This window comes from Cebidichthys violaceus, unplaced genomic scaffold, assembly GCF_023349555.1.
Source record: "Cebidichthys violaceus isolate CVI_PGR_0920_01 unplaced genomic scaffold, fCebVio1.0.p SCAF_17, whole genome shotgun sequence".
Lineage (NCBI taxonomy): Eukaryota > Metazoa > Chordata > Actinopteri > Perciformes > Stichaeidae > Cebidichthys > Cebidichthys violaceus.
Genome location: NW_027176340.1, coordinates 9,474,237 through 9,497,101, shown reverse-complemented (window position 1 = coordinate 9,497,101; position 22,865 = coordinate 9,474,237). Strand labels below are relative to the sequence as shown.

Below are 22,865 nucleotides of genomic sequence, written 5' to 3'. Positions count from 1 at the left end.
TGCCAAAAGGGACCTTTTAACTGTTCAAATAAATAATGGCAAATACTTGTCCTGTGTTTTTATTAAAACATTATGTGAAAGATTTAGTACAAAAGAATCTTTATACAATTCGACGGCCATGAAAATTGTAAACAATGAAAACTTATATGCTTGGTTTTGAATACCGACAAATGAAAACTAATGTATTTACAATTCTTACAATTTTTTCTATGTGTTTCAGCCAAAAGAGATAAAAAAAACTCTGGGTTGACAAACAACCAACGACAGATACTGCAATGACTTCAAAAACGAACCAGGACCCAAAAGCCTTAGGTAAGTTCGGAAAATGTGAAGGTTTTCTGTTTGTTGTACAAGGAGATATGGTGTGGTTGTTATAAACTGGCTTATCATATTTAGCATGAACCTGACCAACAAGGTTATGGGTATTAAAAAGGGATTCATCATGAAAATGATTTCATCATTATTAGTTATTATGCTTGTGCTCTAACATTTTGGTATCTGCCAGTGCCTTACCAATCCACAAACTGTGACATCAGACAACCCAGTCAGTTAGGGCTGCCTGGATCAGAAAATCTAAGATTCAACAAGCCAATCAGATTTGTCATTCTGCTCTATTAAAGGCAATAAAAGCCCAATAAAAATTCGTAAATAAAAAAAATAATAAAATAAAACGTGGCTCCCCTTCCTATCAAGTGCAGGCTAATTACGATGTACCCCCCCATCTGAGTATCTCCACTCACAGCTTGAGAACCACTTTTGCAAAGGTGCGCCATATTTTTTCGCAAGTCAATCTGAGCAGACTGGGATTTTTTTAGGAATAAGGAATAAAAGAGACAAGCACTAACAAGGGGAGTTTTAGACAGAGGGTGAATACAGGTGCAAAAAGACAGCAAGAGAAAAATTTGTTTTTGTTTTTTAACATTAAGGCTTGTTAACATATTCTAGTATGAACCCGAACCTGAAAATTAACCCATGTCCCCTTTAAGTTTAAGCCCTTCACAAATATTTAAAATATTTACATACATTTTTCTATCCAGCTGAATAGAATAAGCAACAACTGCAACAGAGGAAGAAAGAAAATGTAAAACTAAGAAAGAAGAAAAATAGTTACACTTGCATTCAAACTTCATTTGACATCAGAAATACTACTTCTTTAGTACTTAAAATAGAGTGACGTCTATCCCGAATACATATGAAGGACAATTTTCATTTTATACCAGAGTAACACTCTGAGAGTGTCTGAAACCATTCACACTCATTCTAGAGGCCTTGTGTTGGTGACTCAGAGTGGTTTATGGAAATTATATCTGCTTTTAAAAAGCCAACAAATTCATATTGAAAGTGTCCAAGATACTGCTGGTGTCCAAATCTAACAGTTTCCTCCAGGAGTGATTGGTATGCAGAGGCAAACGGCTGACTGCTGTCCTACCAGACTTGGATTATGTGTGAATCAATACTTGAGGAGCAAGAATCCTGCCTGCATTCAGTTGATATACTGTAAGAGCGTAAACCAATCCCCTGAGAGATGACACATACAGCTTGATGAATATTCAATGTACGCCCTCTAACTGGAGAAGGTCTGCTGTGGAAAAGTGATGAAGAATGGGTAACCTAAAAGTTACACACATCAGAAGTAGTGAAATAATAAGTCAAACCTTGAGTTTACTGTATGTCATGAATGGCAAATCATTTTTTTTGTGTTGAAAAAGCAGGATCTGGTTCCAATTTGACGTTCATGTTGTCGCTACAATCATACATTGTCAACTGCCTTCTAACATGTGTTGTGCAACTACAGTAGATAGGTGATGGTAAGATAAAAGTAAGCAGTAAAAGCTAGCAGAATATACTTCAACTTCCAAAATGTGTGATTAGTGTGGCTGGCCATATTTTAACTGCCTGTATCTAGGAAATCAAACAAGTTGTAGATACAGTATGACTTGTGAAATATATACATTTGAAAATGAACAATTAAATCTGGTCTGCTACAAGAGCCTTGATCAAGAGGCAGAATTATTTTATTGAAAAGTAGGTACAGCGTTTGAAACTGAACACAAAAGAAACGGCATATTAAGTTGTTAAAATAGTGCAATTGCTGGTATTAGGTCTGAATATTATTTTCTTTCTAAAAAATGGCTCCTTAGTGGCCTCTAACTCACCAGATTATGTCACATCTCTTCAAAAACTAAACTGACCAGTCGATAAGTGCCATATTCAAACACACACTGGTCAATCATTGCGTAGCATCGGCCATCTCCTTCCAGGATCCGACAACGATCCGGCTTTGCTCATCATTAGCACATCATTAACTAGCATTAGCACTTCTATGCTTCGCAAGCTACTGAAGGTATGCTGAATAAATAGACTGCTTTTACTTGTTATTGGTTGTAACAGTGAATAAAGACCTACCCAGCTTTACAGGAACAGTGTCGTTACTTAATTTCATTGTCTTCTGTCTTGTTCACCAGGTGATGTGGGGGTTCACTTTCACATCGTGATCTGTAGGCTTATCTTTATCTTTTCAACCTATTTTCGCTGCTGAATCAGTTTGATATCCTGGATATATCCTTCATACTCTTATCGTAGACTCCTCTATCTGCTTCTCTCTGAAATAACTTTTTCATTGATCCAAAAAATGTGATAATATTTAGCTATTGGGAGTGCAGTTAGTGACAGTGTGGGCTCCATGGTAGCTCTGCCCGCTTGACGAAGTAGCAGCGGGGGCTAGGGCTTAGCAAACGGTCAATTGTAGCCAGTGTTCTTATTAAATTAATGGGATTTAAGTTTTGGTATGGTATCTACATAGTTAACTCTGGCATAGTTATAAACATAGAATGAATTCTAGATAACAGTTCCATGTGGCTAAAGAACTGTTTTGCGAATGCGGTAATTAGCAGTTTGGCCTATGTGTATTATGTAGCAGTAAAGTCTTGCTAAATGTTAAAGCACCACAGTGAATGAAGCATTACGAGGTGTGATGCTGGTGCAGACAAAGGAGTAAGTAAGTGTGGGTTGGCGCTTTTGATTTCAACAGCTGTTGGATGAACTTACAGTTGGATGCTGAGTCATCCTACAGTTGAAATCCTAGAGAGGAATAACGTTGACAAAATGTGTCACCCATGTCTCGTTAACTCCACCACCACAGGAGGGATCTGTTAATGGTCCCATGGGTTATGGTGCAGTTGACATTATGACACCTCCACCTTATCATCATTCATGTCATTTGTCATAAATATAATTTACTTACTTAATCTATAATAGAAAATATTAGTTTATTGGAATTTATATTACAATAAATCAATGACAAAATAACTTAATTTGAACTGTTTTTGAGTGTTTCTGCGATGTATATGTTTGCCTTGAGACATAAATAGATATCTAGTTTAATACAAATACATTTTAATACATACATTAGCACAGTTCAAGAGCTACAAGGCCTTGCTGATGTGGCAGCTGCAATGGTTGACAAACAGAAAGGAAATACTGACCTCTTGTGAAGTTCTAGCTAAACTGCAGCCAAAAGTAGAAGCACTAGAAATGTATGTAAAGCCAATCTAAAGTGACTGTTTATGATGCTTCAAATCTTGGGTAAAACTGATATTTAGATGATATTTAAATGCTGTGGTCACTTTTGCAGCTCATCAAATATTTTCCCCCATATCCAATCCCATGGTTTTGCTCAGGCATGTTTTAACAGTGTGAATATATTGAATACAACTCGTGACCTAATGAACAAAGCATTGATAACATTTATGCTTTCTATTTCTTTTGCCTTTTGTCTGTCTTATGTTTTCTTTAAAGTGGCAAACTCTAAGATTTTCCTTTAAAAAACATGTTTGTTAAGACGCTATCATGAATGAGGTAACACAATGGTGATTGAGCCTATATTGCACACCGATGAACGTATTGCAATAATTATTTATATTTGCAGTATTGACTCCCAAAAAATAATTATTGCATCAAACATTTCTTTCGGGTACAGCCTCACATCAAAAGCATTTATCTGGCGAAAGGTGAGTTGACTTTTATTATGAAGCACAGTAGTCCCGAGGGAATGCAATGTGGTTTGTCAGTGAGCTGGAAACTGAGCGCTGTCATTTATCAAAAATACATCTACAAAAAAAAGATCATATTAGGCAATTTTTGACAGCGGATCAGTTTGAAATATTGCAGGGAATAATGGAACACGAAGGAGCAGCCACAGTGAGCTGTTAGATGAAGAGCTGCAGGCGACAGGCTGCACACCTCCGACTTCTCAGCGAGGTAACCGACTACTTTCGCCGTGTGCAGCATAACAATCAGATCACGGTCGCTCACAGAATGATGCAAACAGTATACAGGACCTGTAGGATTAAACTGTATTTGCTCATACCATCAGTCTCCAAATCAACCAGGACTGAAATCTTAAGGATTGCCACATTAACAACATCCCACAGCAGAGTTTAACTGTTATTTTCTGCTCTTAACAGTGGCAATCAAGAAAAGGTCCAAAGTTCCCGGGGTTATGATCACTCAGTATGTTGAGATACTGCCGGCAGGAAAGTCAACACCCGACTTTGCCCGGAAACCAATGCCTATGACTACTCAAGAGGGTAAATAACACAACCCACGCAAAACTTTCAAATTACAACAACATTATCAAACACTATCTGCAACTGTATCACTGTCGCATGTCTTTCTGTGTTTCTATTTTTCAGGTAAAAAAGGATTTTTCAAAGCCATGGTTAGTGGAGAGCCGGCACCAGCTGTGACATGGGGACGTAATAAAGGCGAGGTCGATGACCCAGAAAAATACAAGACCAGATACGATGAGAGAGCTCAAGAGCACATTCTAGAGGTGAGAAAACAGTCTCTAAATAAAATGCTCCATATCTAATGTGTTTTATCCCTACATATATTCCAATCATTTCTCCTGTACTCCCACACTTGCTGACCTGTATTAAATATGCATATTTTAATGAAATTGTTTAATAGTATGACGTACACTTCATTTATTTTGATTTGTTCTCAACTTCACAGTACTCAATTAAAAGAGCTCATTGATCATGACAATGTGAGACAGAACGTAATAGTCAGCAATAAAGATGTAATCTCACTCTGATAATATCGCCCCACCAGATACTCAATGTAAATCCAGATCAAGCTGACACCTACAAATGCTTTGTCACCAATGAGTATGGAATGGCTGTCTGCACTGTAACTCTCAATGTTATTGAAGGTAAAAGACTAGATTATTACACTGCCATATGTTCATTGTAAATTAATCAAATTAAAGTGTAATATACTGGAGATGTGACAATTCACTAATAATTTCTTGTGTTGCTATTGTTTTCATGTTTTGGTTTTTTTCCCAGTTGGTTTCAAGAAGAAAGCCAAAGAAGGTATGACATTCACCACAGATCTACGAAGGATCTACGAAGTTTTCTCTTTCTGCCATCCATACATGTATTTTTTTAGGATTACAGAGAGTTCATGATCTTGAATTTGAATCTCAGAAGCAACAACAACAATGTAATTTGAACAGGGTAAAATACTATGCTGTAATAAAACAAAAAACATCTCTGCAATTGCAGAGCAAGACTTACATATTTACAAATTAATTTGATCGAGGGTTTGTTGTTTTTGCATGTTACCGTTTAGATAGAACCATATATAGAATTTAAACAAATATGATAGTGGGGTTATTTGCGATTAAGAAAACCTGTATCTCATTTTTTTTTTTCCTTCAAATTCACATCTCATTTTCTTTTAGCAAATGGACAACCACCACAAGATTTCAGAAAAATGCTCAAGAAAACGTAAGTTCAAGTCAGAGTTCAAGTGCTTTTTTTTGTTAATATGTACTGCTGTAGATCTCCAAAAACAGCTATTCTTCTCTTTTCAGTGTTGTTGTCACCAAAAAAAAAAAACTCCCACCAAAAAAAGAGGGAGAAATTGATCCCAAGCTCATGGAACTGCTTATCAGTGCACCAAAGAAGGACTATGAAAGAATTTGTTTTGACTTTGGTGTTACCGACTTCCGCTGGTTGCTTAAGAGACTCAACCAGCTGAAAAAGGAAAGGAAAGATGAGCAGGCAAAGGTACTGTACTGAATGCAGTTTCTAATAACTGACCATGAATTCTAGATCATGTATTTTGAGCCTGTGAAATGTTGGCGAGGTTTTAAGCAAAGTTGCAAACTGACACAGCTGTGAACATTCATAATATTTGCTTAAATGGCCCAATGTCAGCTATAGTGAGGTTCTCACTTATTTTTCAGTCAAGGATCCTTTACGAGATAGAGAATACAGAGGTAGTCTATGTTTTACACTTCTAGTCTCTGTTATGTGAAAGAGCAATTCGAGAGGAGATTCTTTGTTATTTTTGAACTATTATACTGTAAATTTTACATTTTTAATATTAATGAATAGAATGCCATATTGCCAGAAGATTTTTCTAGGCCAACCCTAGAAGTTAGTGTTGCACCAGTTCCCTCAACAAAATGCGAATGTGTTTTTTCCTTTACATTTTGGAAAATAGGCTCTGTGACAAACACAAGTCTTTGATCATCTCACGCTTGTTCAGCAAGATCATGTTGAACAGCACTTTTATGATGTATTGTACATATTGAAGTGTGAATGCAATCGCCAGTGACTAGAACTAGAAAGGCACACTCAGTAGAGTGCAGATCGACGTCAGGTGTGTCTGCAACGACCACTGCTTTATTGTGTGATTGACTGAATTCGGTTATTTCAGGCATCTAACCAAAAACCCACTCAAAAAAACATTGATTTCGAGACAAGGAAACTGGGAGTTTTAGGACTCATTCCTGCAGCACTATATTATCTAAAAGCTTGTCATGAACACTGTGCCATGGACCCCACTTTGACATTCACTGAGCTGTAGTTTGCTTTTTTTGGTGACTTTAAAGAGTAATTCCACACCAGTGTGTGAAGTAGTGTTTCACTGCCTTCTCTCCCCAATTGTCAAGCCTGTTTCACCTCTGGTTGTGGTCAGAAGTGTGTTGCACTTGTAACCACATGGGGCGACATTTGCTCAGTGGTAGAGCAGGGTCGTCTTTCATTCAGAGGATCGACGGTTCGAACCCCGGCTCCGCTAGTCCATGTCGATCTATCCTTGGGCAAGACACTTAACCCCAAATTGCTACCGTAAACTGTGCCTGCGGTGTATGATTAGTTAAGACTCCTGATGGGCAGGTGAAATCATTGCATGGTAGCCCCTCACAATGGGTGTGAACGGGTGAATGACGACATGTAGTGTTAAAGCACTTCGAGTGGTCGGAAGACTAGCTAAGGGCTAGCTACCATTACCATTTACCAATAGTGATGTCACAGGAGTACACTTGCACATCACTGCAGAAAGATGAGAAGTTAAATCACGGGATGTCTGAAAAACAACATTTTAAGGTATTAAGTTACTGGGGATTTGTTTTGATTAGTTTGCATGAGGCTAGACCAATGTAATGCATCTTGAAAACATCCATGCTCCACTCAATGCCGCTTAAGTTGAAATGTCATGGCTTCTGCAGTGAAAAAATCTACAGATACACAGGACATTTCACTTCTCTTTTTCAGGTTGTAGAGCAAGTGGACAATGTGAAACAAATAGAAGTACAACCAAATGGGAGAGCCGAGTTTGGCCTCGACATGAAACTACATGATCCCAACAGTGAAATCAACTTATACAAGGTGAATTAATATGTATTACAAGATAAACTATTCACAACCAATCATTGTTCAAATAAAAAGGAAATTAAAAAAAATCTAAATCGAAGCACTTCTCTCTGATAAGGATGGGACAATGGTTCCATATGGGGACGATGAAAATTCAAAGCATAGCCTTAAGAAAACAGGGACAAAATATGTTTTCAGCATCAAAGATCCTCAGCCAGAAGATGCTGGTTTTTACCAGGTCGATGTTGAAGATGCAAATGTCCTTGCAACTGACTTCCAAGGTACAATGTAACTAATGCAACTGTAAGAAAACAGGATGGTTGTACTGGCAGTTGGTGAGACAATGCAAGGCACATTCAGGAATGTTAATCCACATCCTCCCTTCCCTCCTCTCTCAGTGCCTGCTGTGGAGTTCATAGCCAAGATTAAGAATGTGAAGGTCTTTGAAAGTGAGGACGCCATCTTTCAGTGCGTCTTGTCAACACCTCTCAACCGAATTACCTGGTCAAAACAGGATTCATCACTTGAACATGGGGACAAATATGAGATCACCGTCTCAGAGGACAAGCTAATTCACACGTTGACAGTTAAAGACTGTAAAATGGGAGATGATGGAGCCTATTATGCCATTGCTGGGATAAGTTCCAGCTGTGCCTCTCTTAAAGTGGAAGGTGGGACATTTTTTTTTTGTATAGATATAATCAAATAATAATAAATAAAGTAACAATCTCAGCTTGATAGTGTGAATCGTATCTTTGCTTATTTTAAAAGTGTAAGAAAAGTTAACAATTCGTTATCCATACTTGTATGCTTTTCACTGCGATTCAGCTGATCCAAATGGTAAAGGACCCAAAGGCACCCAAACTGGGAATCAAGATGACCTGACTAAACTACATAAACAGAAAGACGACTTGGAGGCAGGTGATGGAAAGGATGGAGACGGGTCTGGTGATGGTGGAGACGGCACGAATAAGAACCTCCTGACAGGAGATGATGCAGATGATAAGAAAAAGAAGCAAGTACGAACTGGCCCTTTGGTTCCTGACACTGTTGTAGGTAAAATCCTTGCATTTTGTGTCACTGCATTGCAGAGATTTATATAATACTATAGTGGTAGTGCCAGTTGTCATAACGTTGACTGTACATTGTCAGCTTTGCTATCTGGGTCCGTATTAATCAAGTGTCTCAGAATTACTCCAAGGTATTGATTGGACTGGAGGTTTGACTAGAAAATACAGTTGGTCCCAACCTAGAGGTAAAATATGAGAGAAAGTATGAGCCGATGTGATGTGGAAGATAAGTGAGGCCTATTGTTTAAAAGAAACTTCTTCAAACTGTTCTTTGAGGAGCGGGCCCAAGTCAGATCTATGGATTCAGAAAGTTGTTTTGTTAAATGTGGAGTTTTAAATTCTGGATTAAAATCAAACTAATTATATAACTTTTGGATTTTCCAATAACACATAACTCACTACAACCAAAGATTCGGTGGCAGAAAATGAACTGTTAGCCAAAATTTGGGACAATTCAATAGAGACTTAGGTTAAATTCTTATGACATTTGTAAAAGGATATAGCATTTAATAATTATAAAGGACTTTGATGATCTACTACAGGAAACATCTTGTGCAGTGCTGCATATTGACCACTAGAGAGTGACATTATTATATTTACCAGAGGTTGCACATGGCCATACATTAAACACAGTCATTTTGATGATTTCACAACATTTACTTTGTTCTTACTTGCAGATCGCGGTGTTCAGTTCGTCTGTGGACTGTCAGATACTGTTGCTAATATTGGTGAACGGGCAGAGCTGTCTTGCAAACTAAGCAGTGAGACCTCTGAGGGACGTTGGTATAAAAATGGGAAGCTGGTAAGTCAACTATTTTTGGAGAATGTTTTTGTATATAGAACTACTGCTGGGGTTGTAGATCCCATGCATGTATTAGTATTAGTGTATTGCATACCTTAATTTATCTTAATGTTTGTGTGATGAATATTGAATCTTTTTATCTGACAAGCTAACCAGTGAGGATGGGGTAACAATTATCAAAGATGGAGCCTGTCACAGGTTGGTGATTGATTGCTGTAAAAGAGATGATGCAGCTGTGTACTGCTTTGAAGCTGAAGGCCGTAAATCAGAAGCAACGCTTAATATTCAAGGTCAGAATAAAAATCAATAACATGGTTTGGCATCAATTGATAAATTACCCCTTGGGTTAAATGGGTTAAGGTTTTTAACAAACACTTTTTTCTCTAACATTGAAGATCCACCAATAATCAATGATGATGCGCTAGGAAAATTCACAAAGCCAGTCATTATAAAGGCAGGTGAAAATGCAGAATGGAAGCTGCCATTCTCGGGTGGGGCTCCGATGACTATACAGTGGTACAAGGATGACGATGAGCTTTTGCCCGGTCTCAATGTGAAGATTGAAACATCAGCTACTGGGAGCAAACTACGCCTTGTTAAGTGTCAAAGAAAAGATGGCGGAGAGGTCAAAATAAAAATAAAAAATGAATTTGGTACAATCGAAGCTATTTCCAAACTTATTGTACTGGGTGAGTTGTCAAAAAGAGACATTAAAGTTTCCATGTGTTGCACATTGTTCTGTATGTAGGGAGATAAAAGCTTTCCCCCCGTTTTCCCAGTACGACTACTTTCATTTCACCAACAGACAAACCCACACCCCCACAGGGACCGGTGGACATTATGGAAAGTGCTGTCACATCTGTTGAGTTTAAATGGAAACCACCAAAAGATAGCGGTGGATGCCCAGTCACAAACTATATCATAGAACGCCAACAAGTAGGGCGCAATAAATGGTCAGATCTCGGCGAGATCCCCAGCAGCAACCCAAGTTACAAAGATTCAGATGTGGACCCTGGAAGGAGATACTGCTACCGGATCAGAGCCAAGAACGCAGAAGGCATCAGCGATTACCTGCAGACAGAGGACATAGCAGCTGGTGTCTTACGTAAGTCTTTAGCTTGCGCCTAACTCAGGCTTCATGAGGGCTATTTTTACTACTGTCTGATGAAAACCCCCTTAACTTCTTGGGAAGGAGATAAACTAATAATAGAGTGAAACAAGCAAACAAAAGATTACATTTCTTTACATCTATTTTGAGTTGTTTCATGATTTCATTATTCACTCTGATGCATTTTCCTATCGCCATTGAATTTAAGAGGATTATTGTTATCATGGATTGTCATTTTTGATGCTTCCACTAGGAGTTACCAGAAATCAGTCAGGCTTTAATCACTTAAACTTGGCCCGATGACAAACCTTTACATAATGCATCACGGAAATATTTCTGCATTAATTAGAGGAAAACTTCATCCAACTCCCAGTGGAGGTAATACAAGTTGAAATGTCTGATTTTGCGAACACACTCACATCGAGGTGCAGACATTGTGTACAGTGTGTGTCCATCACATTAGAAACACTCTTTTTCCTGTACATCATGCAAAATTTGCCCGACAATTGACAGCTCTCCTGCTGGTTTTATTTGGTGAATAAAACATGGTGTGCTGGAGTTGACATAATTTAATTTCGGCAGTAATAAAGAGAATATTAGAACAATATAACATAACACAGAATAGTCTAAATGTCATGTTTCCTCCACAGGTTATCCCGGACCCCCAACAGCACCAAAAGTGGTCAGTGCCTTTAAAGATTGCATCAATCTGTCATGGTGTCCTCCATGTGACACTGGAGGAACCAAAATAGTGGGATACAACTTGGAAAAGAACAAGAAAGGCACAAATTACTGGAGCCTTGTAAATCAAGGGGGGCCTATTACAGGTATTCAACTCGTATGGCAAGCTGCAGAAATATACCAAATAACCCAGTGTGGATATTAATGCCTGCTATGCATACTAGAGGTGTGAATCTTTACTGGCCTCTGAACGCTGTTTTATTTAGAAAGAGCTTTAAAAAAAATCAGACAACAACATTCTATAATATACGAAGCTGCATCTTTTCAATACCAGTATCAGTTTTACCCACCACAGTGGGTGAACTAGCCTAGCAGCCTTTAGTTATTAACTTGGTTAGTTACTTATCCTTTCTCACAGCTCTCCTTCTCTTATGAGGTATCACTACATCTCACAACAGGGCAATACCACAGTTGACTTTCAGCAAGCATGCACGTTTTTTCAGCCCAACATTGTTGACTTAGCGGACTGCAGAGTGACCGTCTCTCACAACAGAGAACAGAGGGGAGAGGAGAGAAACAAGTGCTACAGCTAATGACAGCAAAACACAGCAAAGACTCAAACATTGATGCATTGATGCAGAATCAACAAATATCCATACACTGATGGACACGCCTACACAATTTTACATTTCTAGTAACATGACAACAGAACATTTTCTTTTTCCACAGATACAAAGTATGCAGTGACAGATGTTTTTGAAGGGGCAGCATATGAATTTAGGGTGGCTGCTATCAACCTATCTGGTGCTGGAGATCCTAGTCTTCCATGTGACACAGTAATCGCAAGGGATCCAATGAGTAAGCCTGTCGCACTGAATTCTTATACTCTGTTGCAGTTGTTTCCACTGACAATTATGCAAGTCATGCATCATAGTGAAGCTGTTCAACTTAATGATGTCTGTACCTCTTTGGTTAATATAAAAGCATGGCAATGTTGAGCCATTAACCTCTCATTTCTGCATTTTCAGGACCTCCAGGCAAAGTCACAGACCTGAAGTTAACATCCTCCAATTACACCACATTTTCACTGGCTTGGACTAAACCTAAAGAAATGAAAGGGGTGGAGGATGAAGCCCAAGGCTACTACGTGGAGATCAGACCAATAGAAAACCTTGAATGGACGCGTTGTAATGGCATCCCAATTACTCTAACTTCCTACACTGTGCTTGGCTTGAAGGCGATGGCCAGCTACTGGGTGAGAGTAATTGCGACAAATTATGGAGGTGATGGAGAACCTCAAGGCTTCGACAGTTACGTCACTGCCATGCCTCCTCCTGGTAAGATTGTATAGTGTCTGACAATATTTTGTTTTGTACACATGGTTATTGGAGTTAAAGGGTGGAATTGATGTGACATGACAGTTTAAGGAGCAATGTGCAGGATTTAATGGCATCTAGTGCTGAGGTTGCAGATTGCATCAGACTGAAAACTCCTCCTCTCACCCCTCCCTTTCTAAGCGTGTCGGGGCACTACAGTGGTCTTCAGGTAACGTAAAAACGCAAAAGGCTCTGGCCAGTGTTTGTCCATTCTGGGCTACTGTAGAAACATGGCGGTGCAACATGGCGGACTCCATGAAGAGGACCCGCTGACTATATATATATATATACATATATATATATATATATATACATACATACATACATACATATGTATGTATAAATGGCTCATTAAAACAGAAGTGAAACAAGAGGATGGAAAGACGACCAACAAGGTTATATCTAACTTTTACAAAGTGAAAACAAACTATGAAAGGGTTAAAGTTCTAACATGAAAACACAGTCAACTCCCAGACCAGACCACTCCGTAGTAGTGACCTGTCAATCACAAGGTAGCCACGCCCTAAAGCATACCCTGCTTTATGGTTTATTTTAATCTAAATGGGACCATCCATCCATTTTCCTCCGCTTATCCGGGGTCGGGTCACGGTGGCAGCAGGCCAAGCAGGCTGACCCAGACTTCCCTCTCCCCCGCAACATTTTCCAGCTCATTGACGACAGCTGGGAGATGTAATCCCTCCAGCTTGTTCCGGGTCTTCTCCGGGGTCTCCTCCCAGTTGGGCGTGCCCAGAAAACCTCCAGTGGGAGGCGCCCAGGAGGCATCCTGATTAGATGCCCGAACCACCTCAACTGACTCCTTTCGATGCGAAGGAGTAGCGGCTCAACTCTAAGTTCCCTCTGAGCACCTTGTCCTATCTCTAAGGCTGAGCCGGCCACCCTACGGAGGAAACTTACGAGGCCCCTACAAGCCGCGACCTCGTTCTTTCGGTCACGACCCAGAGTTCATAGGTGAGGGTCGGAACGTAGACCGACCGATAAAGCTTCGCCTTCGGGCTCAGCTCCCTCTTCACCAAGGCGGTCCGGTGCAGCGCCTGCTTTACTGCTGCAGCCGCACACATCTTCATTTACTAAATGAACATCATGCTGTATTGAAGAAGACTTGAAACTAGCGATTGAGACAATAGACTCATGTTTACAATATTTACTGAGGTAATAATCAAGTGAGAAGTAATTTTCTCATTTCAACTGAAATGTTGCTTAGATGAGTCACCCCCTGATGGCTATTAAAAAAAATAAGGCTCTTCAGCATTGGCTTCGTTCTTCAGACCCAGAGGCTGCTGCCAAAGTTAATATACGATGCAATACAGTGCAAGGAATTTGAAAAATCAGAGAATGAGATATATATATATATATATATATATATATATATATATATATATATATATATATATATATATATATATATATATATATATATATATATATATATATATATATATATTATTTCAAGAAGAATTAAAGACTACCAGTTTGCTAAATTGTATAATTACAAGAATCTAAACATTTTATTCTAAATGTTACCCTCACAGTCAGGCCAAAGTTTAAAGATCGCAACGTGAAGACCTTTGTGGTGGTACGATCTGGAAACACAGTCCGTCTGAACATCAACTTTGAGGTATTGTGCAAGACGTTTTCCTCCTAATGGGTTAATTGGAAATATATTGAATCTAATTAACAAATACATTTTCTTTCTTACTGTCTACAGGCCTCACCCCTGCCACAAATCCTGTGGCTAAAAGATGGCACTCCATTGCCCAAACATGTAACAATTACCAACTCTGATAAAGGCTCTCAAATGTTAATCCCCACATCTGAGCGGTCCGACAGTGGAATCTACACCATTACTGTCAAGAACATTGTCGGCCAGGAGAGCCTCAATATTGAAATCAGAGTTACAGGTGAGTCTCAGCGTACATGGCCATGAACTGAGAAACTGAGCCGGATACAGCAAGTGCTGTTTGTTGCGCAGCAGATTCACTTTGATAACTCAGACCTCTGTCTCTCTAAATCTGGATGTAGATGATCCCAAGCCTCCAGGTCCAGTGGAGCTGGATCAGAAAATCCCAGAAACAGTGACTCTGTCCTGGACTCCCTCTCCAGATGAGAAGAGGGACGACAGACTTCACTACATGGTATCCAAGCGGGACTCCTTCAAACGCACTTGGAGGACAGTGGCCGACAACCTCTTCAACAATAAGTTCACAGTTATCAATATATTGCCTGGACGGGAGTATTACTTCAGGGTATTTGCTAAAAATGACATGGGTCTTTCACCAGCTTCCGAATCCCCTGTGTTTGGAACCATAAAGCAAAAAGGTTGGTGTCAAACCCCAAAGACATCTGAATCAATTATCCTGTACTCACTGAATCATGTTTCCTATGCTGAAGTACAGATTAAGGCTCCTGCAGAAGCTGCCTCAGTATAACATTTCTATTTTAAAATTTAAAACCACTGCTCACCAAACCAGAACTCAGTTTAACACCGATCCCTCAGGTAAATACTGACCTTGGGTAGACAGGCACCTTATAACGTTTAACTTCCTGATAGATTCAACCACTTAGTCAGAACAGTATTGCTGTAATAATACTTAGAAAAAGCCTAATTAAAACTGGAACAACTGGGCTCTGTTCCAGAAATAAGAAAGTGTCATTCAAAGCAACACTGACATGCAATACTGCAAAAATTCAACTGGACAACATATTCTTGCTCACTAGTAAAGGTATATTGAGAAGTTCATTCCGTTTATCCAGACGAGTGAAGAGTAAACACAACATCAAGTGTAAACTTGATAAAGTGTCCCATTAAGACTTTTTAGAGTCCCTAAGCGAACACCATTTCCCTCAAGCCCATTTCTTTGGTGAAATGTCATCCCGGCTTGACAGACTGAGAACAGTTTAACTGTGGTCTACTAAACTAGGCCTACATGAGAACAGAGAGGATTGAACAGACTCTCTTTAAGTGAAGGAGATTACAGCTAAAAAGTTGGAAAGCTGACATTAGAAGAGCGTATAAGGGAGAAACAGTTGATGCATATTAAAAATGTATATTTAAATACGGATGAATATCAGAGTCACCAAAACACTGTACATATTTTTCCTTGTTCATAACATCCTCTGGACAAATTTGTTTTTTGAGATGCCATTTTCACTGTAGGAAACGTAGCTAGTTTGCAATATAGGTGAGGAGAACAAGGAACTAACCAGAGGCTGGATGTAAGAAGAACAGATTTTGAAAAAAAAGATTTGAAAAAGAAACACTGAACTGATTGCAGTGAGTTATAAGTTTGAAGAAAAGTGGCCATTTGTGAAACCCTAAACTTTGAGTTTCTTTGTGTTTCAGGAATGTTCAAAGTCAACATACCAGAGACAAAATCCTTTGACTTCCAGTCCCCACCATCATTTATCGTTCCCCTGAAAACACGCACAGCTCCACAGGGTTACGAGAGCTACATGAGCTGCGCAGTTAGGGGGGATCCAGCTCCACGAGTGACATGGTACCACAACCATATCAGCCTGAACACAAACACCAACTACCACATCACCAATGTGTGTGGGGTTTGCTCCTTGCTCATACTGAAGGTGGGACCCAAAGACGACGGGGAATACAAAGTGGTCATCGAGAACAAACTGGGGACAGCAGAGTCCTCAATGACGCTGATTGTCAGAGGTATTAACATTTGTATGAGGTTTAACTTCTTCTTTTTTTGTCTAGACACTGAGGAAACATTTGAGTGACCATGTATGTAAATGTATCAATATGTTCCTTTACAGAGTGAAGAGGAGCAGCAGCTGCCAAACCAAAAGATTTCTCCTGTGTTTTAAATCAACTACGCAAAATGTAGAGACAACTCATTCATTTTAAGTTACTTCATTTCCAACTAGTGTGATGCACCACTATTTAAAACACGTAACTTTAGAAAGTACCCAAAAAAACAAAACATGAATCTTGTCTTTTGGGAAAATGTTTTATCCTGCACTATTAAACTTTGGAGATATTTCACCATCCTGCTTCCATTTACTGAAAATGAGGTCAAATACAAAATTACATGTTTTATGTAAACAATGTTAAGTTCTACTGTTCAATGATTTTAATTATATGTAACACGAAAGCCCTTTTAGCTTAATGTTATACTAGATTTAGTGCAGCATCCTTCACTTTCTAGAACCAGAGGTTGCCGCCTGATTTACTCACTGTTATTGGTTCTGGACAATGAACATTAAGGTAGAGAGACACAGTGAATCTTTTGTTTCTCTCATACAGTAGACTGAGGTCTCTCTATGAATACAGAACTGTTGATACTGCTGGTGCCTTCAATGAAATTGCTAAAAGACAGCCCCGGGAATTGAGAATTGAGATTCTTGCCCCGTACACCACAGTGAGGTATATTACAAAAAAATAGCAACATGATCCACATTCCTGCCAACGGATTCACGCTATTGGTTGGTTTGAAAATGACAGCTGTCAGTGAGTTTCAACCTACAACCAGGATCCATGGAGGTGCTATGCATAGGACGTGGCACCAGAAGTGGGAAAATAAATAAGTACATTTATTCAAATGTTTTACATACGTAGTTTTGAGGTACTTGGAATTTGATTTAGTGTTTTAATATTCTAAACAAATTCCACTCCACTGCTTTTCAGAGTGAAATCCTGTAATTTTGACTCCTACTCCACTACATTTAACTGACAGTCTTATTCAGGCAGTTAAATGTCATGTACATTTATAAGTTTGACAAATGTGATGCATTACTACAAATAAACACCACAACAGCACATAACCTGTGGACACCATGACCAGCTTTAAAAGTATCATGTTGCTTAACATTACACATTCTAAGTCTTTGAAAGTATATTTTGATACTTATACACATGTTGCTGCTAATGCTACTGCACTTTAACTTGAAAGTAAGTTTGAAAGTTATCAATGCCAGACCTTTGCATCTAATTGGGTATTTTCACACAGTGGTATTATTCTTCAGTGGTGGATCTTAGCTCTTCTTCCACCACTGCAGTTACATTACATGCTGTCACTCCCCCCACACCAGCAGTTGCTGTGGCTGGTATGGGGGTCCAATGAATGACTAGGTCAAAGGGTCTAGCTGAAGAAAAAACGTGATACCTTTGAATCTCCAGAGGAGAAGCCACACTTTACAGAATCCAGTTCACTGAAGACAAGCAGGTCTTCAACTCCGTCCAGTCTCCCTCCACTCCTCCTCCTGCTGCCATGGCCAAGCGCAAGTCAAAGAAGCCGCAAGAAGACACCTCCATTTTATTGGAGTCATCAGTGTCACAGTCCAGGAGCAAGATAAACTCCCATTCTTCTCCTGCGTTGCTGTTCATTATTATCTTCACAATCGGGGCCTCTCTAATGGGGTGGTTTTGTTTACAGCAGCAGCAGAGCCTCGACCAACTGTCGGAGTCTTTTACAACAATGCAGAAGAGAATCACAAACCTCCAGCAGGTGGTGGCGGTGACACAGGTAACTTACACAGTTTAACGTTAACTTTGCTTTTCTGTGTTTTTCTGCTGGGCTGGTCACGGACATTGTTAAATACTGAAATGTTGCATACATTTACTGATTTTCTTTTTCTTTTATTGTGTACCACGGTCAAATAACTAAACTGTTTTACTTGGACGTTATATCGGCGTTGCGGGGAGGGGAACGCATGGCTGTGCAACAGCTGCGTTTAACTCGCTAAAGAGAGCGTACAAGACCGGATGTTGGTGATATGCCTTCAAAATAATTGTATCACGATTGTCGTTTTTAGAACGAATCAATAAATATGAATAAACACACAAATATAAAAGGAGGTGCGTGAAAAAACGCTTTCAGTCATGTGTAGTGTACGGCGTTTATAACGGATAATATGATTTACAATTTAGGTATGGGACTTTAATTTGAAAAGCTATGGATGTACGATGTTTTAAAATAGTGAGCTTGACACTGATAGTAACGCATGTTAATTTTAGCACGACTTGACTTTCAGTGACATTTACAGCCCCGACGGCTATTGTGAAATATTAATAGCCTTATGCCAAATACGTTTTTTCATTATCAGCAGTGATTGCTACTAGCTGCTTTGTCCCCGTGTTTAGGCTTATCATTATAGTATATTTACTAGACAAGCAATTGGTTTGAAATGTCGGGTTTATTTAATACCTGACAAATTATCACATAGATCCAAAAATCATCCAACATTGCTCAGTGGTTTTGATCACTACCCACAATGGCCTAATACACCCAGGGATATTAACAGTAATAAACAATATTTACATTTTGCTGACAAATTTATGTTGTCTAATGGAAAGCTATATATTGGCATATTACACCGACCCTACTTGCTACAGCAATATGACAGCTCAGAAGAGATTTCAAATGTTTGAACTGAAATCAAACCACATGGCTAAATATTTCTCTCACTCTCTAGACTGATACAGGTTTGGGTGTGGAGGAGAGGATCTTTGCCCTGGAGGAGGCCCAGAAAGAGGCTCAGGAGAAGGTTGAGGTTGCCCTGGCCACTTCAGAGAAGTTGAAGAATGCCGACTATGCGCAGCTTTGGACCCTCCATGAGGAGATGGACACTCGACTGACTGAGACAAAGCAGGTCGCCCTGTCCGTCACAACTCTCCAGGCCATGTTCAATAACCAGAGTGAGGAGTTTGAGGCTATGAAGGAGAGCGTAGTGGCCAGTTTGAGCTCCAGCTCAGCGCTGGCTGAAAACGTGGACGGGTTAACCAGTGCTGTGGTCAGTGCATGCTCCAGAGTTGACGATCAGGCTGCACTGGTGTCGTCTCTTAATGCTCAATTAGAGGGGCAAGCCTCAGACCTGAATGAGTTGAAAGAGTCAATGTACCTTCATAAAGATGCACTTCATACAAACAACCAGGAGATGGCTGGAATAAAGTGAGCTAACAGCTCTTATATGCATGCTTTAACAATATTTAAATTAGCTGACTTTCCAAAGAAGTGTTATTTATGTTTTGTGTGTGTTTTTCAGGGAGCTCGTCGAGGCTAAGCAGGCTATGCGTGCCCAGGCATTAGAGGAGATGTTCAGTTCAGTGCAGATGACACTGGATGAGCAGTATTCCACTTCACAGACTCTTCGCAGCAGCCTCATGACTCAGCTGCAGACTTTTCACTCCCAGGTAAAACCCTGATACTTTTTTCTAAGACTATCCTTTCAAATACCCGATGAATTACAGTATTTAGTGACAGTGTACAACATCATTTTTCAAGCCAAACTCCATTAGGATGAATAATGAATAACATATCTGTCTATTTCAGTTGGCGAAAACTCCTTTGTCAATGAAAGTTAAATCAAATGAGGAGGGTTCAGCAGCAGAAGAGTTTGTCTCCACTACAACACAGAGTGCAACTGAGGTGCAGGAGAAGCTAGAAGATGTTGAGGAAAAGGACGAGCAGCAGGATACTGAAGATGAAGCAGAAAATGAGGCAGAGGAGGAGGAGGGGGAAGCAATGCAGGAAGAACAGCCACTGGAACAGGAAGTGGAGGAGGGTGTTATAGAGGAGCAAGAGGAGGAGGCAATTACAGAGGAGGAGGAAGAAGAAATTACACCAGAGGAGCAAGAAGACGAGGAAAATACAGAACAGAGTGAGGAGCAGGCGGTTGCTGAGGAGGCAGCAGAAGAGGAGGTCGCAGAACAGACTGTAGACGGTCATGTTTTGGACCAGCCTTTGGAAGAGGAGGTATCCGAAGAAGTTGGAGAGACTGTAGTGGAAGATTCTGGTGAATTAAATAGGGAGGTCTTCATGGAGGAAAATGAGGAGGATGTGTAGTATTTGAAATGCTCCTGGAAATCGTTAGTTCACAGGACTGTGATTTTTAAGTCTTATTTGGATCAATGGGAACCATTTTTACACGCAGCACACTTTCTTGCAAATTATTTCAAGTATTTGTTTTGTTCAAATTACTTAAATTTTATAAATTTAAGTATTGACAACAAGTATAGATACGATTGCTGTTGTTAGTTAAATATAAAATGTATAGTCAGCAGAAACATGGGAACAATTAAGAAAAAAAAAAGAGTTCCTTTGTCAGACATGAAAATGGATTTACAATATTGGTTAATGCAGAAGGTGTTGATGGAAATTACACAATTCATGTAAAGTAATTTCAACAAACTTACTATCAAACTGTTTTAGAACTGGCAAGTGACAAAAAACATTTGATATAATCGTTTTGAATTCAATTAACTGTATTTTATCTGTTTATGCATGACGAGTATAAAATGTAACGTGTTTTTTGCAATTTGACAGACATGATTGTGCCTGTACTTATAGCTTGTAATTTAATACAAGTGCATATGTAGTGCTTCTCTCAGTGAAGTTATTTATGGTACAAGTGTACATGCTGTACAAATGGGTACATAGGATTCCATTGGTACATACTGTTCTCTCCTCATGAACCTCTTTTGTGAAAAGGTTAAAGTGCTATTTTTTGCCAGCAGGTGGTGCCTGATTACTACCGTAATGATAAAGAATAATCAACAAACAAAACTTTCTGTAAAGGAGGGGATATCTAAGTGGTTCATGACTTGTAAGGGAAACTCTACTAACAATTAGTATCATACATTAGCCTTCTCATGTTGTGCATTTAGTGGGATCTATTGGCATGAATGGAATATGATATCAAGCATGCTTTCTTTTGTGTGTAATCTCTTTTGGAAATAGGATTCTGTGTCTTGTTTTACCTTACAATGAGCCCTTTCTATCTAGATACGGAGCGGGTCCTACACGCTTGGCACAAGGGAGAAGTTTGAGTTGGTTGCAATCTGCAACTTTACTGCTAAATGTCACCAGATCCTACACACTAGACCTTAAATGCTGATTTACTTTATTAATGGGAGTAATTACATTAATCTCTCAAACGTCTCCTCGTTCTTGTTTTCAGTGTATGAGCCAGGCTGTGACAACAGGTATCGGGTATCGTAAAGCAAAACCTAATAGGAGGTTCAACTGTTGAATGTTAAACACATCATTTGTATATCTTTAATATGATGATGTTCTTCAACAGTGGCTACACGTGTAGCTACAATATGGGCAAAACAACCCCAATAATGTTTGTCCAAAACCTTAAAAAAAACAAACATAGAAATACAATAGCAGTAGAACTGACATTCCCATTCAAAGCAACGTAGCAGGATGTTCTGAGCGGTGGCCATTTTCACGTGTACCGTCGCCACTGTGACTGCTTTAGGGGGCTAACTTATATACGAACTAAAACGACTTCCAGCAAGTCACGGATTCCCTAAGGTGAGGTTTTGCTGCAACAAATAAAACGAGCAGTGGAGCGGTAACTTTACGAAGCGTAGAGGGCCAGAGTAAATTAGTAACATTTAACAACTTAATGCTTTATCCACAATCTCTTGTCACAGCTTAGGAAATCACATTGCTCTCGCCAGAACAATGACAACTTTGGCTTATTTTCTATAACAAGTGTAGCATTAAAGCACGGTGGAATTAACAAGCTAACTAGCGGATAGCTAGCTAGCTAGCTAAGACGAGCATGCTAATTCTGCCTTGCTTTATTGCTACATTGGTTACAGAAAACAAGGCGGTCCCTCCGCCTCTATCCCCGCCACTCTGGAGAAGGACAAGCTACCTAGACAACCAGCCAGCCATCCAGCAGTGTGTTTAGCTGCAACAACACTTCACGGCCCCGTTGTCCCCATAACAACTAACAATAATCGCCGGTTTTGAACTAGTCAAATAACCACAGAAAACCAATTCAATGTCAGTTCGACTCCTACTGAAAAAATCCTTCTATCCAAAAACATACTTTGGAGCAATTTGCTAGTGGAGCAACACACACTCATCAGTGTCACTGTAGGAATGGAAATTTGTGAAACTATTTGTCTTATTTAATTCTGTGATTAGTTTGCAGCAGGTGCAGGACGGGGCTTGTTCTGACAGCCAACTCTGACTCAGGCTGGAAATAATTAGAAGCAAACTGAAAATGGAGACATGGAATCATGTGGTGTGTATCACCACCTGAGACCACTTAACACATCAATTTGACAACATTCAGACCGTTTATGATTTTATTTTTAAGCCATGTGGAACTTTACAGTGTAGGTTACTTGCTTTTAAATATATTTGTCCCATTCCACAAGCA

The 22,865-nt window shown here is 39.5% G+C and overlaps 2 protein-coding genes across 2 annotated transcripts; both read left to right on the top strand.

The window, feature by feature from the left end:
- Positions 1-4,212: 4,212 nt before the first annotated feature.
- LOC137874095 (immunoglobulin-like and fibronectin type III domain-containing protein 1) lies at positions 4,213-16,665 on the top strand. Its single transcript, XM_068712727.1, has 23 exons — positions 4,213-4,342; positions 4,434-4,589; positions 4,695-4,834; positions 5,116-5,215; positions 5,352-5,378; positions 5,750-5,795; positions 5,882-6,077; positions 7,572-7,685; positions 7,789-7,951; positions 8,069-8,341; positions 8,499-8,726; positions 9,418-9,542; positions 9,691-9,832; positions 9,938-10,231; positions 10,348-10,647; positions 11,301-11,477; positions 12,061-12,189; positions 12,360-12,668; positions 14,258-14,343; positions 14,434-14,626; positions 14,748-15,044; positions 16,069-16,395; positions 16,500-16,665. Exons 1-23 carry the CDS (start codon positions 4,213-4,215, stop codon positions 16,502-16,504), a joined length of 3,957 nt encoding a protein of 1,318 aa, XP_068568828.1. The 3' UTR covers positions 16,505-16,665.
- Positions 16,666-17,132: 467 nt separating this feature from the next.
- Positions 17,133-20,578, top strand: LOC137874094 (putative uncharacterized protein DDB_G0287113). The gene is made up of 5 exons (XM_068712725.1): positions 17,133-17,254; positions 17,863-18,208; positions 19,158-19,633; positions 19,728-19,875; positions 20,015-20,578. Exons 1-5 carry the CDS (start codon positions 17,133-17,135, stop codon positions 20,525-20,527), a joined length of 1,605 nt encoding a protein of 534 aa, XP_068568826.1. The 3' UTR covers positions 20,528-20,578.
- Positions 20,579-22,865: the final 2,287 nt, after the last annotated feature.

Excerpts from the sequence above, each read along its gene's own strand:
- LOC137874094 (XM_068712725.1), top strand. The coding sequence starts at position 17,133 with ATGATCCACATTCCTGCCAACGGATTCACGCTATTGGTTGGTTTGAAA. Across the intron at positions 17,255-17,862 it reads CATAGGACGTGGCACCAGAA|AGGAGAAGCCACACTTTACA; the intron begins GTGGGAAAATAA and ends TTGAATCTCCAG. Across the intron at positions 19,876-20,014 it reads TGCAGACTTTTCACTCCCAG|TTGGCGAAAACTCCTTTGTC; the intron begins GTAAAACCCTGA and ends TGTCTATTTCAG.
- LOC137874095 (XM_068712727.1), top strand. The coding sequence starts at position 4,213 with ATGAAGAGCTGCAGGCGACAGGCTGCACACCTCCGACTTCTCAGCGAG. Across the intron at positions 11,478-12,060 it reads TCAAGGGGGGCCTATTACAG|ATACAAAGTATGCAGTGACA; the intron begins GTATTCAACTCG and ends CTTTTTCCACAG. Across the intron at positions 15,045-16,068 it reads TGGAACCATAAAGCAAAAAG|GAATGTTCAAAGTCAACATA; the intron begins GTTGGTGTCAAA and ends TTTGTGTTTCAG.